Genomic DNA, 17,453 nt, shown 5'->3' with positions numbered 1-17,453 from the left:
TTTTATTTCACGAAACCGAACGGAACCGAACCAAACCGCATATTTAACTTAAGTTTTAAATTTTTATAATTAATTTATTATCTTTCCAAATTCAATTGCACACAGCCACATCTAACGTTTTGAATTTTAATAATTAATTTATTAACTTAAGTTTTGGCATAATCCACTTAGTTTTTGTATTATATATATATATATATATATATATATATATATATATATATATATATATATATATATATATATATATATATAATTCTCTACTGTCTAATATATGTATTTCATTTATAATGTATTTTTAGTTCTCTACTGTTCTTGTAATATAATTTCTTTTGTATGGTATAATATCATATATTATATTGACATTGAATTACTTTCCTTTTTCCTTTTATTTCAGTACATTTTTATTTTATAGTGTAAACCGCAGTTAACCGAACCGATCCTAACCGCATTGGTTTGGTTTGGTTTGGTTTGGATGACTTTTTAAAAATCAACCGAACCAAACCGAACCGCATGCATTTTTATCTCGCGGTTAGGATGGCTTTTATGCTCAAAACCGAACCAAACCGCACCGCGAACACCCCTAGATGTCTGTAAGCATAAGAAGTTAGGGGTCTCGGTGTTTGCAACCTTCGGCTGGTCAATTTGGCCTTCTTGGATAAGTAGCAGTGGCGTCTGATCTCCAGGGCTTTTGATATTTGACGTGATACTCTCACGGCTAGATATGGTGTAGCCCCTAGCTCTTTAATTTGGGTGGGAGAGTTGGTAGTCTTAGGTAGGTCTCGCCTTATTGGACAAGGGTCTCCCCCTTCGGGGTTCTATAACTACTGGCAGTTCTAACTGGTTTAGGGATGGCCTTCCCTTGAGAGTTGGTTATGGCCTCCTTGCTTCTTTTTGGGATGATATTTGGGTTAGGGGCTCTCCCATTCGTCTTAGATTCCATAGACTTTTCTCGATCTCTGGTAAGACGTATAATTTAGTATGGGAGGTTTGTAGATGGGAGTGAGAAGATGGATGTGGGATCTCAAATGAAGGATATCTTTTATCTTTGATTATTATGAGTTAGCCCTTTTCATAGATTTTCAATCTGTGATCAGTGGTTTCACTCCATCTTCTTAGAGTGATGTGTGGAGGTGGCGTGAGTCGAGTTATGGGATTTACTCTGTGTCTTCTGCCTACTCCTGTCTTCTGATCCGTGAGCTCTCCTCAGGTCATCAGGTTTCTACCGTAGACCTTATTCTCCCGACTATTTGGTGTAGATGGCCCCCCTCTAAAGTTATTATTTTCTCTTGACTACTTCTTTAGGATCGTATCCCAACAAGAGTTAACTTACTTAATATGGGTGTCTCTCAGACCTCAGAGACTATTCCCTGTCCCTTTTGCTTGTTACACATTGAGTCGTCCTCCCATCTCTTTGTGACATATGAGATTTCATCCTCTGTGTGGTATAGGATCTTTAGGTGGTTGAGGTGGTGTATTATTTTGCCTAAGGATATTCTGACCCTTTTAAAGATGTTTATCTCTTCGTCTGGAGTTTCTAGGACTAAAGGGAGGTTAAGGATGGTTTGGCATGACATGGTTTGTACTTGAAAATCATGGAACGATATATAGTTTTTCAGGATCTTCAGTGACAACGAATGACGTGGAAGACATGAGCCTTTTATTGGCTTGAAAATGGTATCTTGGTAAGTTTGTGGATAACTCATGTACTTTCTCGACCTGTCTTGAAAATCATATCTTATTTCTTAAGCAATAGATGGGTGAGTGGTTTCGACCTCCACTGGTTGTGCTCTTGTGGTGTTTTTTGTGGTTTTGGTGCTTTTCAGGTGTCTTTGGATCAGACAGCTCTAGCTTCGACTTATGTTGGTTTTCCTTATGGTTTTTTTCTGTTGTTTTTCTTTAGACCCCCCCCCCCCCGGCCCACCATTTTTGTTTGGGATAATTTTAGCTAGTTGTTTGTCTTGTCTTTTCTGGTTTGGCCATGGTTTAGGTACTCCTTGTGCATTTTTTCTAGAGTTTCCTTGTGTACTTTGCCCTTTTCCTCAGTTTTTTTATAATATATTTCATTTTCTTTTCAAAAAACCGCCTTCTAAGAACTACAATATAAAAATAAAAGATCAAACTAGATCTCAATTCAACTATACCACCAACTTCAGAGATCAAGACCACAAAGAGAATAAAAAAGTTCCACTAAATCATACAAAAATCTCGATCTGTTATTGGTTAATCCAAATAATAGAATTCTAAAGCCATTATGCGAAGGTACAAGAGTTCTCGCTGATTTGCTCAAGAACCATTTTCAAGAAAAAAAAAACTTTACCCCCACTTCTTTCATATTTGTCAAAGAATCAGAAACCACGATCTCATTTCCAGCCTTACATATGTTTAAGGCCACAACATGGAAGATCATAGAAAATCATCCTTAAACTCTGCCTACTTTCTAAAGAAATGAATCTTTCAAAGAAAAGACTAGAATCGATAATAATGACTATCTGTCACCTTAACCACTGAAATCTTATAATAAGCACTTCTAATTAAGTCACAAGTACAATCAAGTGAGAAGTCGCGACTAAATCACCATTTATAAGACAAGCGGGTAAAATTTTATAATATTTTTTTATTATTATAGTTATGTTATAATAATTTTGTACATTGAATTACTTTTAAATTTTTTAAATTGAACTTTTATATATATATATATATATATATATATATATATATATATATATATATATATAATTAAAATTAAAATTACACATATTAAAAATACACAGATAGGTGCAACGAGATAGGAAAACAAGAAAACTTCACAAAAAACATCAATTGAAGAGAAAAACACAACAAGAGACCACAAAATTAGGGATCACAATACCACCAATTATAAAAATGGCATTTGTTTTTGTTTGATTTTCGTTTCAGTGCACTGCTATGCCTATTGTTTGTATCTTTACTCTTTTCTTTAAATATATTTTAATCTGTTTTGTTATTAAAAAAAAAGCCTTAAATAGACTTGTTAGCATTTTTCAAACAACAATATAAATTGAGTCATTGACATGAATATCTTCATTAAATATAAATGTCAGAGATCAATAATCTATTAGAATTGAAATCAGAATCTTCTCTATGTTCCACCTATATACTAACTCAGAATGTTTAAAAATCTATTCATAAACTATTTTTATGAGCTTTATATTACAATAATTCTTTAACAATGAGACGTCAAATACAGTCAAATTATTACATATCCCAACCTTTTAGAGGGACAATGAGATTTGAGCAGCAGCACTATAAGTTCACTGCAGCAATGAATGTCCAGATGTTGAAAAAGTTTAGGTTCACAAACCCTAACTGTAACATGCATATGCAATACTGATTTCTTTCTCTTATTCCCACATCATAAAAAGAGTAAATGAATGTCAGAAGTTGCATATAACTAAAAGCTAAATGAAATAACAATGAAGTGTAATCATCAAATCAACCTCTTTCATCATATTTAAACTAAAACCATGAAATTCCTACATAAAAAGACACTCACAGTCATCATTTTTTATTCAAACCACAGAAGCAAAAGAGAAATAAAAAAGAACAAAAAGAAGTTCATAATCCATATACACATCACTATTACTAAGAAGCATGCTTCATTCTTCTTCACAGTTTCTTAAACTCAGCACCTCTCTAACGTTTTCCAATACCTACCCTTCAAAATACAAGATAACAAATTCACAGATCTAATTCAGACAGTTCATCTTAATAAGGTGGCCTTCCATGAGCAGCAGCCCAAGCAAGGGCCTCATGTCCCATCTGCCCTCCATTATTAGGCAACAAATTCGGTGGCAAATTATACATCGGCATAGAAGATGGATCTGGAATTCCACCTTGCAACTGATGACCGATTCCGGGTGGAGGAGATCCACCACCTAACGCTGCTCCTTGCATGGCGGCCGCTGAACTAGGCCCTTCGTTGTTATTGTCATTATCATTATCAGAATCTTCGAGTGGAAGTCTTTCATAAGTCGCGTTAGTAAAAGTAGCGGAAATAAGCATAACAGGCCCAACTGCAACAAGAGCTCCAACAACACAACCTCCGACTACCTGGCCCTGACCTCCAGCCAGGTACACTGTTAGACCAGTTGAACCTGGTGGAGCAGGACCAGGTAGAAACGTTCCCGTTAAGGACAAGATCTCAAACCTACCATGAAGTGCTACAACAGCACCAGGAGCTGAAGGTTGTCTAAGAGTAACATTAGCCACCGAGCCACTTCCACTGAGAACACAAACACCCCGTTGACGCCTCCTTGCAAATTGCGCTACACTTTCTGCTATATCAGCTCCACCAGCCACCTCCATCACATGGCTCTTCAAAGCATTTGGACTATCTCTTGTAACAAAGATAGGAGGTTTAGGTCTATTTTTAGATCCAGGTGGTCTTCCTCTTGGCCTCCGGTTTCCAACATCAACCGCGCCTTCTCTCGGCTCATCTCTGTTGTCATCGTCGTCTTCTTCTTCTTCATCGCGATTCTCGTTGATCGTAAGGTTTGTGTTGTGAAGTTTGTTGAAACCAGTAGGTGAATGGGTTCCTGGGTCAACACCAGATAACCCTCCTTGAATTGTCCACCAAGGATTAGCCAGAACTGCTGCTGTAGTATATATTTCTGAATTTTATTGATGATGTGTGAGAAACCAAAATAGAGTTTGATTAGTTTTCTTTCATTTCAATTGTTGTGATCCATGAGATATAGGAAAAACTAAGGGTTAAGAAAAAAAGTCAAACTCACTCATAGAGCAGAAAAGAAAGAAAAAAGATAGGTATATGTTTATGATGACCTAACATATGATGCTCACTCACTAACTTACTCTAATGGATGATGATAGGGTAAGAAAAAAGGAGAGAATTAGATGCAGTTAATGGAATGGAATCAAGTAAAGGGTTTTGATAAAAATAAAAACTGTCTATTTTATAATGATTTATTTGTTTTGATTATTCTATGTTGGCTACAAGATAAAAGAGATGAGATACCTTTCAAAGAATCAACTCAAGTACAAAGAGAAAACACAAAAACAAAAGAAAAATAAAAGACAGACAAGGGGATATGGTGTGTTATTATAATGAAATTAGAGAAGAACAGGAAAGTGACTGTTTGAGGAGGACAAATTAAGGACAGGAGAAGTGTTTTTGAATATATTGGTTTCTTTAATGTTGGTGTGAGCTGTGTTGTTGTTGACATGGGGAGCTAAAATACTTGTTTTCTTACCTTATTGTTTTTATAATGGTTTTGAATTGAAGTTGGGTCATATATATGGTTGTGGTTGTTGAGATGCAAAATAATTATAGGTTTTTATAAATTAGATTTAATAACAAAAGTTTAAGGTTGACAAATGGGATGCTCCGTTAAAACGCTAAAACTATTAGGACAAAATAGAGGGGTGGGCCGAAAAATTAGGTTCGCCTTACCGGAAAATAAGTATATGGTCTTGACGGACCATACCACTCTTAAAGTTTAAAAATAAAATAAAAAAATTGTTTTGGTTTAGACTCATATTCTCTAAAACCCACTAAAAAAGAGCGACAGAATAGGCAAAGTAAACAAGGTCGTCTAACTTTGATTCAATCTATCAAAAATGGTTAGTTAAACGAACATGCTGGAAGATCCAATCTATTTTGTCAACCCTATACGAGTGTGTGTCACTACACACAATAACATATATCTAAATATTAGTTAAAGACATCTGTAATGCAAATTTGTAATGGAATGTCGTTAGAAAAATTATTATTAAGAGTCTTACATTGAACAATATATGACATGATCATGTGCTTATAAATGAGATCAATCTTCACCATTCAACCTATTTTATACGGATGAGCTAGGTCAAACCATATTTCTTAATATGGTATTAGAGTCTGATTAAAATTTGGTTGGCCACGTGCTATCAGCTTTTCGCTATTAGGCCACCCATCATTTTTTTCACGCTCTAAATGTCTAGTCATAAGCGTGAGGAAGTGTGTTAAGAGTTCCATATTAGACAATATATGACTGAAACACGTGCTTATAATTGGTGGCAACCCTTACCCTAAAAGTCAATTTCGTAGAAATGTGTTAGGTTAAACTATATTTTTCAACAACTCCCACAATGCAGACAACAATTTTTATCATTTAATCCATCTGATTTAAATTATAAGTTATTTTACAAAATTAATTTTTTAAGGTTTTACATTCCTAATGTAATATTTAGGCAAAATATCGTGTTTGGTCCCTTAAGTATATTTCGGGGTCCATTCTGGTCCCTTATCTTTAAAAATTTTCAGAAAGATCCACGTTAGTCCTTTCCGTCCATTTTTTTCAAACGGCGTCAATTTTTGCTTGGATGGCATCTGACACGACACATGTTTGTACGCGTAGCATCTGTTTTACAAAATTAATTTTTTAAGGTTTTACATTCCTAATGTAATATTTAGGCAAAATATCTTGTTTGGTCCCTTAAGTATATTTCGGGGTCCATTCTGGTCCCTTATCTTTAAAATTTTTCAGAAAGATCCACGTTAGTCCTTTCCGTCCATTTTTTTCAAACGGCGTCAACTTTTGCTTGGATGGCATCTGACATGACACATGTTTGTACGCGTAGCATCTGTTTATCATCAAAGGTGATCAAAATTTTACCCTACGTTGGGATTCAAACCTAAGACACATTGATTGCAGCACAACATGTTTACCACTACACCTCTTCACCTTTTATAATTTCATTTATAAATGAGATATATATTTACTATTAATCTTTGTCTACTTCATTTCAACTTCTGACTAACAACCCTCACAAGATGCTTTGACACACTCAAACTATGAAAATCTTCTTGTAAACGAGATTCTTCTATCCTCCAATCTTTCCGAAAACATTACTATACTCAACTGGCTTTCAATTATTCATAAAAGACAAATTTGAAAGTGATGGAGATACGAAACTTACATTATTATACGAAACTTACAATATACATCAATATGACCTTCAATGATTCATGAAAGAAAAATTTGAAAGTGATGGAAATTGAAAATCGGAAAACTGAAATAATATACTTTCCTCAACTTGGGGTCTTTAATCTGGATTTCAACATCATGAACCCTAAAGCCCCAAATTCATAATATACTTTCTTGGATTTCAATGCTTGATTATATAAACTCTTGATTATAGAAACCCCATCAATTCAATTTAGATTTTTGTATTATATTTTTGTAGCTTAATTAATGAATTAGGATTTGAAGTAATTAAACAATTTGCACTAATAATAGCTTAATTATATTTTTAGTTCTAAGAAAAAATCAGATTTTTCCAGATTTAAACCCATATTTTCAAAATGGGTTATTCTTTTAATGAATAATAGACGAAAATGATTAACATGGGCCTTTTTGAACAATTAAAGAACAACCTTAAAACTTTTTAAAAATAAGGGACCAGAATGAACTCGAGAGAGTATTTTGCCTAATATTAATCATTTTTCAAGGTTTTACATTCCTTATGTAATATTAATAATTTTTTAGTTTAATTCTTAAATATTCATTACTCTTCTTTTTTCTAATTTTTTTAATATATTTTAATTCTTTTAATATATATTTTATGTTATTAATGAAAAATAATTTTATAAAATTATTATTAATTTTTTAATATAAAATTAATCAAATTTTTTAATAGGGGTATAATGATCAAATTATTATATAATTTATGATAGAATAAATATTAATTATGTTGTTCAAAGAGCTAAAAAAAAATAACATTTCTTAAAAATTGAAATTAGAAGTAATTTATAAATGTCTGTTAAGTCAAGTAGGAACATAAGGATGTGAATTCAAATCTACATAATTTTATTTATTCATATTTAAAATGTAAAATTATAGCTAGTAAACTATTTAAAAATTACAATTATAAAACTTACACTCTTCAACTTTTAAGCTATATTTTAAATGCAAATAAATGGTGATGAATTACATAATATCTTTTTGTTTTTACTAGTATCTATTTACTTTCAAAATTTTGGGTTATGAAAATTTACGGATCAGGTTAAACAACGATGGGCTTAATGAAAAGGTGACTAATGAAAAGGGAAAATTTTACTTTGTACCCTTACAATTATACCTATACTCCTACATAAAAAAAATTTGGACCAAAATACCCTCATATAAATAGTATATATTCTTAAAAAATTCATTTTTTCCTCACATTTCAGAAAAATTTTCGAAACACCCAAAAATATATAAACCGGAACACTTTTTTAAAGTCTTCCGGTTTAAAAAAACTACACCGGAACACTTAGAAAAAGAGTTCCGGTAATTTTCAGTTGTTTAAAGTTGCATACCGGAACACTTATTTAAAGTGTTCCGGTGGTTTATTTTTTTTCTTAAATTTTAGACTTTACGCAACAGTTTTAAGGCGTTGCCTAAAGTGAATGATAAATTACAAAAGCGTTGCCTAAAGTGTGGTTTGAAGCAAGATTATGCAATCAGCATAGGCAACGGTTTTATTCTGTTGGCCAATACCTTTTGGCAACGGTTTAAAACCGTTGCGTAAAGTTAAGAATTTTTTAAAAAGTTTTAACCTCCGGAACAGTTTTAATAAGTGTTCCGGTATGCATATTTAAATCCCACATTTAAGCTACCGGAACTCTTTTTCTAAGTGTTCCGGTGTGATTTTTTTTGAACCGGAAAACTTTGAAAAAGTGTTCCGGTTTATATATTTTTGGGTGTTTTAATTTTTTTTGAAAATATGAGGAAAAAATGAAAAAAATTAAAATATGTATTATTTATAAGAGGGTATTTCGGTCCAAAATTTTTTCGTGTAGGGGTACGGGTCTAATTGTAGGGGTACGAAGTAAATTTTTCATGAAAAGGTGGACCTAAGTGGATATTTTTTGAGATTAGGTTTTATTTTTAATCTTAAGGGTATAATTGTCCAAATAAAAGTAACTAAACACATGTGGATATTAATAGAAAATTCTGAAAAACATTGACTCTTCAACATTTTTAGTGATTTAGTCCGTCAAAAGTTTTAAGATAAACTTTTTCTAAATATTGAAAAAATCTATTTGACTTTTTTTTACGGAAGTTTTTCGAAAAGGCCCATATGATATGGGGTAAATTTAAATTAAATGGAATTATTTATCTTATGTGTTGAATCAAATCCTAATAAAAAATTATATAACATTTTGAATTTTTGATCATTAAATATTTGAAAAAATTATCATTATTAACATAAGATAAATAACACCATATGAATCAACAATTATAATTGTGAGTCACTATAAATGTGGATCCATATAAATAATATTTTTCTCATTTTGTAGGTAATATATTTTATATATTTACAATGATGATTATTAAACCAATATTCCATCTTATTGTTAAAATAAAAAGTAGTACTAAATGTGGATCACTATCATGACTAAAAGTAAATAATTTTTCAAATATTTAATGTTAGTAATAGTAATACATTATTCATTTAATTCGAAATTAATTGTGGGATAGTTAATATGTTAACATCAACACAAGTTTTTTTATTAAATTTTATTTTATGAAATGTAAAAAATTAATACATTTAATTAATATTTTAAATCTGTTTAATATTAGTTCTTAGTATAATTGTGAGCATAAGTATATGATAAACAAAAATACGGTAATTTAAGAGGAACAATATATATATATATATATATATATATATATATATATATATATATATATATATATATATATATATATATATATATATATATATATATATATATATATATATATATATATATATATATATATATAGTGGCGGAGCCAGGAATTTTAGGTATTCTGGGCAAAATTTTTAACCGCGAGTTACATGTGACATAATATATAAATAGTCATAAAATGTGCTAACCTAACCTGTAAATAGTGTGCTAAATAAAATTAGGAGGTAAATGTCCTCTCCGAGACCTCTTTGCGGTGAATGTTCGTATGACTTGAACCACACATCGTTGATCTTGTTGCGCAAATTAAACTTGATAATCTTCATTCCTGAAAAAGCTCTTTCGACGGATGCTGTCGACACCAGCAATATCAAAGCCAACTCAATGAGTTTGTAGACCAATGAAAATACCAAATGTTTCTCAGTTTGAACCATCTTCATAGCCAAACTTTGAACATCTTCATAAGAAGTAAATGAAGCATGCCTTTTCACTTGATGTACATAAGTCTCAAGTTGCTCCCTTATTGTTCCACGATCATCATTAGAAAAGTCTGCATGATAAATATCAGCAAGACGAACAAGCTTATCAACATCAAACTTAGAAAAGGAGTTTTTGGGGTCAAGACATGAGAAGTAATCCAGCACAATGTTACTTCCTTCACTAAATCGGTGATCCATCTCCACACATATTTTGTCAATAGCAACATAAAAAATCTCTGCACGGTAATGGTGAAGATTAGTGACAGTCCTCCCTTCTCTTCTTGAACGACCCCGAACTGGTATTTCTTCATCCATATTTGGCACCGGAATACTTTGAGCAATACAAAATTCTTGGACATCAATAAATAAATCATCCCAACCATTCTCTCTCAATGTAGCCAATCGAGCTTTAACATCATCAACTAATTCCATAGCAAGCACAATATTAATATCTTTTGTTTGCAAGATTTTTGAAAGTTCATTTGTGATACCAAACAACTTTAACATAAACTTCAAAATGAAAGCAAATTTAAAGCTCTCCATTTTTTCTATCTAACCTGCTGCTTGAGATGGTCCACGTCCATCTTCATCAACAATACTAAGCACCTCTAACACGGAGGACCAAATCTCATCCAAACGAATCAAGGTAGTATAATGTGAACCCCATCTAGTATCTCCGGATCTAGCGAGACTAGATGATTGGTGCAAGCCCTTTCCTTGAGATATCTCACCACTCTCAAGCCTATTCAAAATATATTAGTGTTGTGCCTTTGTCAAAGCATCCCTTCTCTTGCAAGATGCACTTGTTATGGTTACAATCAAGGAGATATACTCAAAGAAATCATGAATAGATGAGCAACTACTAGCAACAGACACAACCACCAATTGCAAACGGTGAGCATAGCAATGGACATAGAAAGCATAAGGGTTTTCATCTAGAATCTTTCTTTGCAAACCTTTAAATTCACCTCTCATATTTGAAGCCCCATCATATCCTTGCCCTCGTATCCTTGAAATAGATAATGTGTGACGATCAAGAATTCCATAAAGAGCATCCTTTAGTGCCTCAGATGTAGTATATTTGACATGATGTAGAGCAATAAATCGTTCCACAACTTTTTCTTTGTCGTTCAAGAACCTAGCAATATAAATAAAAAGTCAAATGTATTCAACAATGTTATATGGAGGCATGGAGAATAATATGTAATAGGAATTGGAAAATACAACTACTAACCTCAACATCACCGCCATTTGCTCTTTGACAGATATATCACGCGACTCATCAATAAGCACAGAGAATTGTCTTTCACCAAGCTCTTCCATAATTTCTGTTTTGATTCATTAATAATTATTTGGGTTGGGCCTGGACCATTGATTATTTATTTGTTTTAATTTTTACACCCTGTTTTGACTAATTTTGCCCCTAATCTTATCTAAAACTCTAATATTAAAACCCTAATTTTGCCCGCCCGAACTAGCTGGGCCCTAGAACCGCCACTATATATATATATATATATATATATATATATATATATATATATATATATATATATATATATATATATATATATATATATATATATATATATATATATATATATATATATATATATATATATATATATTTTGATGCTACCTAATAATCTAAAGGAGCATCTATTAAGATTCGAGACTATAAGCGGAAAGAGTCTTTGTTAATTTTTGTTGTATAATGAGAAGGAAGAATAAGCACTAATTAGCAATGTTTTTAGAGGTTTTTGAAAATTAGGGTTTGTGGGGTTTCGTGCGTTATGGCAGGTTGAGGTGGGTGGGAAGCACGTTGTTTTCCCGGGACCCAATATATACCTAAGTTACCATGATGAGTCCATAGTGAGTGTCTCTGTAACTATTGCAATGAAGAAATAAGAAGAAAGGTATATATTGGTGAACCTTTCAACCTTGTAAGTTGTAACTATTTCAGCTGCTAACACACCTTCCAAGCCAACAAATATTGCTATTGGTTCTTTGTTTTACCTTTTCTTTTCAACTAAGACTACTTTTCTTTTACCTGAATACAGATTCTCTTCATTAATTGAAAAAATAAAAATATTTATTTACTATACATATATATATATATATATATATATATATATATATATATATATATATATATTAAGGGTCATGCTAACGAGTGCCCCAGGGGCACTCTTTAAGCATTCTAAATAAAGAAAATATTCTTTCAAAAGTTCACCATTTCAATTCTCGATGCATTAATTACGCATATTTCCAAGAAAAACTTACTTTTTAAAGCTATTAAAGAGTGCCCCTGGAGCACTTTTTAGCATTTCCCATATATTAAAAGGAATGAAATAAACATATTTATTTATTATAGTAGTTTTATGTATATAGTTTTATGCATGATATTTCAACATACTAATATAATAGTAAAAGGAATGAAGTAAATACAAAATAAACTTTAACATTAGAGAGAGGGGAATAGTTCAACTAGTATATTTTAGTTTAATTAAATGTAAAAATTTTAGCAACATTTATTTATATTTATAAACTAATGTAAAATCAACAAATTTTTGAATTTTTTGTTTCATTTCCTTAACATAAATTATATGCATTGTCGAGTACTAAGTATATGAACAAATCTTCTAAACTAAGATGTTAATCTCCGTTACATTCAGCTCAATAGATTTCTTTTTATGTTAATCCTTATACTCTTATTTTGGATATATTCAATAGAGAATTAAGAGTTCTCGAACCTGTTTATAAAACAAACGAGACAAACATCTAGACAAAAAGAAAGATTATTCTTCAATTGAAACTCACGATAAATGAAACAAAGAGTTTTTGCTAAATTAATAAAAGTTACAATTTAGATGAGTAATTTTTCAGATGAATGACCATCTCCAAACCAACGCTTGTTGGTGATTTTAGTATCATCAATGTATTTTGGTAGTAATGTGATTTACTATAGGCCAATGCAATTATGCGTTAAGCTTGAAACGAGTTAGGGTAGTGCGGAGTGCACGCTCGTAGAGCCAAACGTGCAATTGAATACGAATAATAGAAACGGGGTTCCAAGGGGCGGAGCCCCTGGAGGGGAGTGGGGCAGCGCCCCGTCGGGGTCCAAGGGGCAGAGCCCCTGGCGGGGTGCGGGGCAGCGCCCCGTCGGGGTCCAAGGGGTAGAGAGCCACCTTTTCGGTTTCTGTTATTGATCTCCTATATAAGGAGTCATTTGGCCTTGATTTTGGACATGAAAAATAATACTTCCTCTCTACATTCCTGATCTGTTCTCTTTTGTTAGAAACAGATTGCTCTTCGAGAATTATCCCCACAAAGATTTCGTGAACCCAGGCAAGAATAGGGTCGAAATACTTTGTTCGGAAAGTGTACGAACACGATTCTTCGAAGTTATCCAGGATTATCATACCTATTTTCTAACAACGCTTTCATGTTCTATACTATGTCTAGTATATTCCAACTATCATTCCTAAAAATTATCCCATTCCTCACTAGCCACAACGGCCAACAAAGAGCAAATCATATGACTCCCTCTTTTCCTACCCTCACCTTCTTACTACCGCAAAAAATCCTCCAAGAGTAGAAGCTTTCTTTAAAGCATGCAGCCCGATCCTCCGCCAAATCAATTCAATCGGCCATTTCCCTCTATATTATAGATAGGGGTTTCAAAATTAAACCAACCCAATAGAAAACCGCAAACCAAACCAAACTAAATCGAAATCGCAAAAAACCGCATTTAGTTCAGATTTGTTTTGGTAATCTTTTAACAAAATCACATGGTTCGGTTTGATTTGCGGTTTATATTTTGCAAACCGAATCAAACCGCATTATGCTACAACCTAAATTTTACTTAACCCACATTCAAACCAAACATATACCTATTATACATTAGCCTTATGATTACAAACCACTTTCTCATCCTTAATTATGCTTATTGTTTCAATTTCAGTCTTCTCAAATCTGTCCTAGAATTATTGCGCTCTTCCCCACATACATCTTACCTCTTCTTCTCTAATTTTTACTATCTTATATTCTTTCTTTTTCACCTTCTCATTTTTATGAAAATGTTCCCTTTTTCAATTTTGTTTTTATCGCACATCTTCTTTTATAATCTCTCCTCTCTTATGTTCTTTCCTTTTCATCTTCGCTTATCTCTCGTCTCTTCTATTTTTTTTTTGTTTCATTATAATATTTTTGATACTATTTTATGCTATTATTTTATGTTTATTATTTCACTTTTGTCGAATTTAATTTATACATATTAACTGGGAAGTTGTTGTCCAAATATGATGAGTTTTGTTGTTAATTAGTAGTATATGAATGACTGAATATAAAATTATGTTGTCATCTATATGTGTATGTATGACTCAATAAAACATTTGTAAAAAAACCGAACCAGCCTAATCGAACCAAACCGCATTAGTTTGGTTTAGTTTGATTCGTTTTTTTTCTTCTAAAAACCAACCGAATCAAACCAAACCGCATGTCTTTTTCTTTTACGGGTCGGATGACTTTTAGCGTCAAAACCGCCCAAACTAAACTAAACCAAACATTAGTCTATTGGCCATTATTATAAATATAGAGTCCAAAATTTTGAAGAGAATTTCTTTATTGACCCCCCTATAGGGGTGACCCCCAGCGAAATTCTCAAGTTGCCCCTGCTTCGGAGATGTATCTCCGAAGTATTTTTTTTCTAAATTTTTCCAGACATCGGAAGTGCACTTCCGAAAACACCAAATGGAGGGTGTTTTCGGAGATGCACTTCCGAAAACACCTTTTTCACATTTTTGGGGGTTTTCGGAAATGCACTTCCAAATTATGCAGAAATAGTTTTTTTTTATGTTTTTCTTAACAGTCCCGTATTTTTAATTAAACGAAAACGTCGAATAAAATAAACGACATATCAACATTAAATACTAATATAATAAATACAATCCGAATAATATATACAAGCTGAATAAAATAGTAATAGTGTGTGAAATACAAGCCGAATACAAGAAAAATAATCTGGAACCCCTACTGTGTATGCCTAACCCTCTCTCCTTGGGACCTCCTCTGCCTCCTGTATGCCGCCGCACAGCCCACATCACCGACCATCCTCTCCACCACGGCGACTGCCTCTGGACCGCCCTGATCAATGATACCTCGCTCCAACGCATCCCGCCCAAGCATCTCTATCCACTGGCATATCGGCAGGAGATCAATGGCATGATCATCCTCGGCCTGCTGGTTCTCCAGGATCTCCTCGTATGCTGGCATATGAGCGCCAGGAGCATCGGCTGTCATCAGAGGATGTGAGACCCGATAGAACCATGTGACGTACCCCTCTACACAATGTCAGTCCTGGGTGGCCTGCATGCGACGATACTCCTCCGGGACCACATGATGCTCCCTCCGCAAATATGGCAATGAGCTCCACTCGGGTAACTGTGTCGGGAGCAGCCTTAAACGGTGACCTCGGTATCATCTGCACATGTCCAAACTGCCGCATGCACCGCTCAAGAAGATACCTCACCATGGTGATGGTCCCGCATGCCAACCAGCCAGAATATAACGCGATGCGGTCTAAGGCGACAACAGCAGTGTAGTCATTGAATGGCCTCCAACGAATGTCATTGTGAGTTGTGCGGTCGAGGTACCCACGATATGGTCCCACTGCATTGTTCCCCCTTTGGAGAACGTATCGGGCGGCCCTGGGCATGGCGTCCTCGTACGCAGGATCAATGGCGAAGCCGCGGATGCGGGGGAAGTAGGAGATGATCCAGCCCTGAAACACAAACACGATAATGTATTAAAAATAAATACGAACCATAAATAAATGTGAAACAATTAAAATGAAACATACCGTCAGGAGTGTGGCGGATCCGGTCAACTTTCTGGTCCTCCAGTTGGAGGCCTCATTCAACTTCTGGTATAGGTATACCATAATAGCTGAGCCCCAGTTCCACTGGTGAATGGTAGTCAAGTCCATGAAGTAGCGGAGGTATGTCACGTCGACGTATCTTGCACTCTTGTCCACAAAGAGTGCAGTGCCTACCAAAAACATGAACCAACACCGGAGAGCGCAGGCACGGTGATACTCCCTAAATAGGTCGTTACCCGCCTCCTCGGATTCGGCCGCCGCCACCAAGTGGTGCTCATAAGAATCGCTCAATATGGAGAACTGGATATGAGGCCCATTTGTCGTCTGGTACTCAAAATCAGTCATATCTCGATCCATACCCAAATAGATCGCCATCCAGTCAATCGCATCGACCTTTGGATCCAGGAATGGTTCAGCAGCATCCCCCTAATCGGTAAGTGGAGAAGACAGTGCACATCGTGCAAGGTGATCGACATCTCCCTAACCGGGAAGTGGAAAGAAGACGTCTCCCTATGCCACCGCTCCACAAAGCCCCCCTGCATGCCGCGATTGATGGTGGTATACCCGATCATGCACAACCCACCAGGCCCGAAAGCAGTCACTGCATCATTAAACCACTGCGCCTCTGGTTTAAAGAGACCAAAAATCTTACGCGCGTGGTTCACCATTTTTAAAGTCAGCCTTTCCTGTTACAACAAAAACAATAACAAAAAACATTGTATTAGACCGTTAAGAAAATGTGGAATAAAAAGCTAAATAAATAACGGTTAAATAATAAAGTCGGATAAATTATAAAAAATACCTCTCCATCCCATACACGTCGAGCGACGTGCTCGTGGTAGGAAATTAGCACGGACGTGTCCCTAGGCCCACCCGGGTAGCCCTCCTCCTCCTCCTCCCCGTGTGGAGGATCAGCATCAGGTATCTCCTCCTCCGCCTCCTGGTATGTCACCTCCTCCTCCTCCTCCTCCTGACGGGAAGAAGATACCCGAGCCAGCCGACTCCTCGATCCAGACGAGGAACCAGGCTCATCTGTATGTACGGGTGCTCGTACTCCACCCCGTCCCCGCATCGGTGCAAATTGCGCCGCACGCTCGCGTCTAGCCGACGCTGTCTGTGTCTCCCTCCCCTGTCTGATACGTGATGGGTTGCCTACCATGAAACAATTGAAATCCATAAGAATGCGAAACAATTAAAAAAAAAACACTTCTGGACACTTTTCAGAAGTTCATTTCCGAAACTGGTCAGGGAGGTGTTTTCAGAAATGAACTTCCGAAACACCCCTGCGAACACCATTTCTGCAGGTTTTATGGCAGACCCCAAAACACACTTCAAAACCCGTTTTTATGCTTCTAAACAACCCTAAAGACTACTAACAACCTACCCCTATATCATTTTTCTAATT

At 34.7% G+C, this 17,453-nt stretch overlaps 2 protein-coding genes across 2 annotated transcripts; both read right to left on the bottom strand.

Annotated features, from left to right (window-relative positions):
• Positions 1 to 3,518: 3,518 nt before the first annotated feature.
• Positions 3,519 to 4,653, bottom strand: LOC131656020 (AT-hook motif nuclear-localized protein 20-like; the record flags this gene model as incomplete). Its single annotated transcript, XM_058925804.1, has 1 exon — positions 3,519 to 4,653. A coding segment is annotated over one exon (909 nt), but the record flags the coding sequence as incomplete, so codon positions are not given.
• Positions 4,654 to 9,885: 5,232 nt separating this feature from the next.
• Positions 9,886 to 11,496, bottom strand: LOC131656008 (uncharacterized). The gene is made up of 4 exons (XM_058925796.1): positions 11,408 to 11,496; positions 11,006 to 11,311; positions 10,731 to 10,915; positions 9,886 to 10,595 (listed from the first exon to the last, which is right to left on the bottom strand). Exons 1-4 carry the CDS (start codon positions 11,494 to 11,496, stop codon positions 9,886 to 9,888), a joined length of 1,290 nt encoding a protein of 429 aa, XP_058781779.1.
• Between the last annotated feature and the right edge of the window lie 5,957 nt (positions 11,497 to 17,453).

This window comes from Vicia villosa, linkage group LG1 (genome assembly GCF_029867415.1).
Source record: "Vicia villosa cultivar HV-30 ecotype Madison, WI linkage group LG1, Vvil1.0, whole genome shotgun sequence".
Lineage (NCBI taxonomy): Eukaryota > Viridiplantae > Streptophyta > Magnoliopsida > Fabales > Fabaceae > Vicia > Vicia villosa.
The sequence above is the reverse complement of the archived record's forward strand: the minus strand, read 5'-3'. Positions and strand labels throughout refer to the sequence as shown.

Excerpts from the sequence above, each read along its gene's own strand:
- LOC131656008 (XM_058925796.1), bottom strand. The coding sequence starts at position 11,496 with ATGGAAGAGCTTGGTGAAAGACAATTCTCTGTGCTTATTGATGAGTCG. Across the intron at positions 11,312-11,407 it reads CAAATGGCGGTGATGTTGAG|GTTCTTGAACGACAAAGAAA; the intron begins GTTAGTAGTTGT and ends TTATATTGCTAG. Across the intron at positions 10,916-11,005 it reads TCTATTCATGATTTCTTTGA|GCTTGAGAGTGGTGAGATAT; the intron begins GTATATCTCCTT and ends TATTTTGAATAG.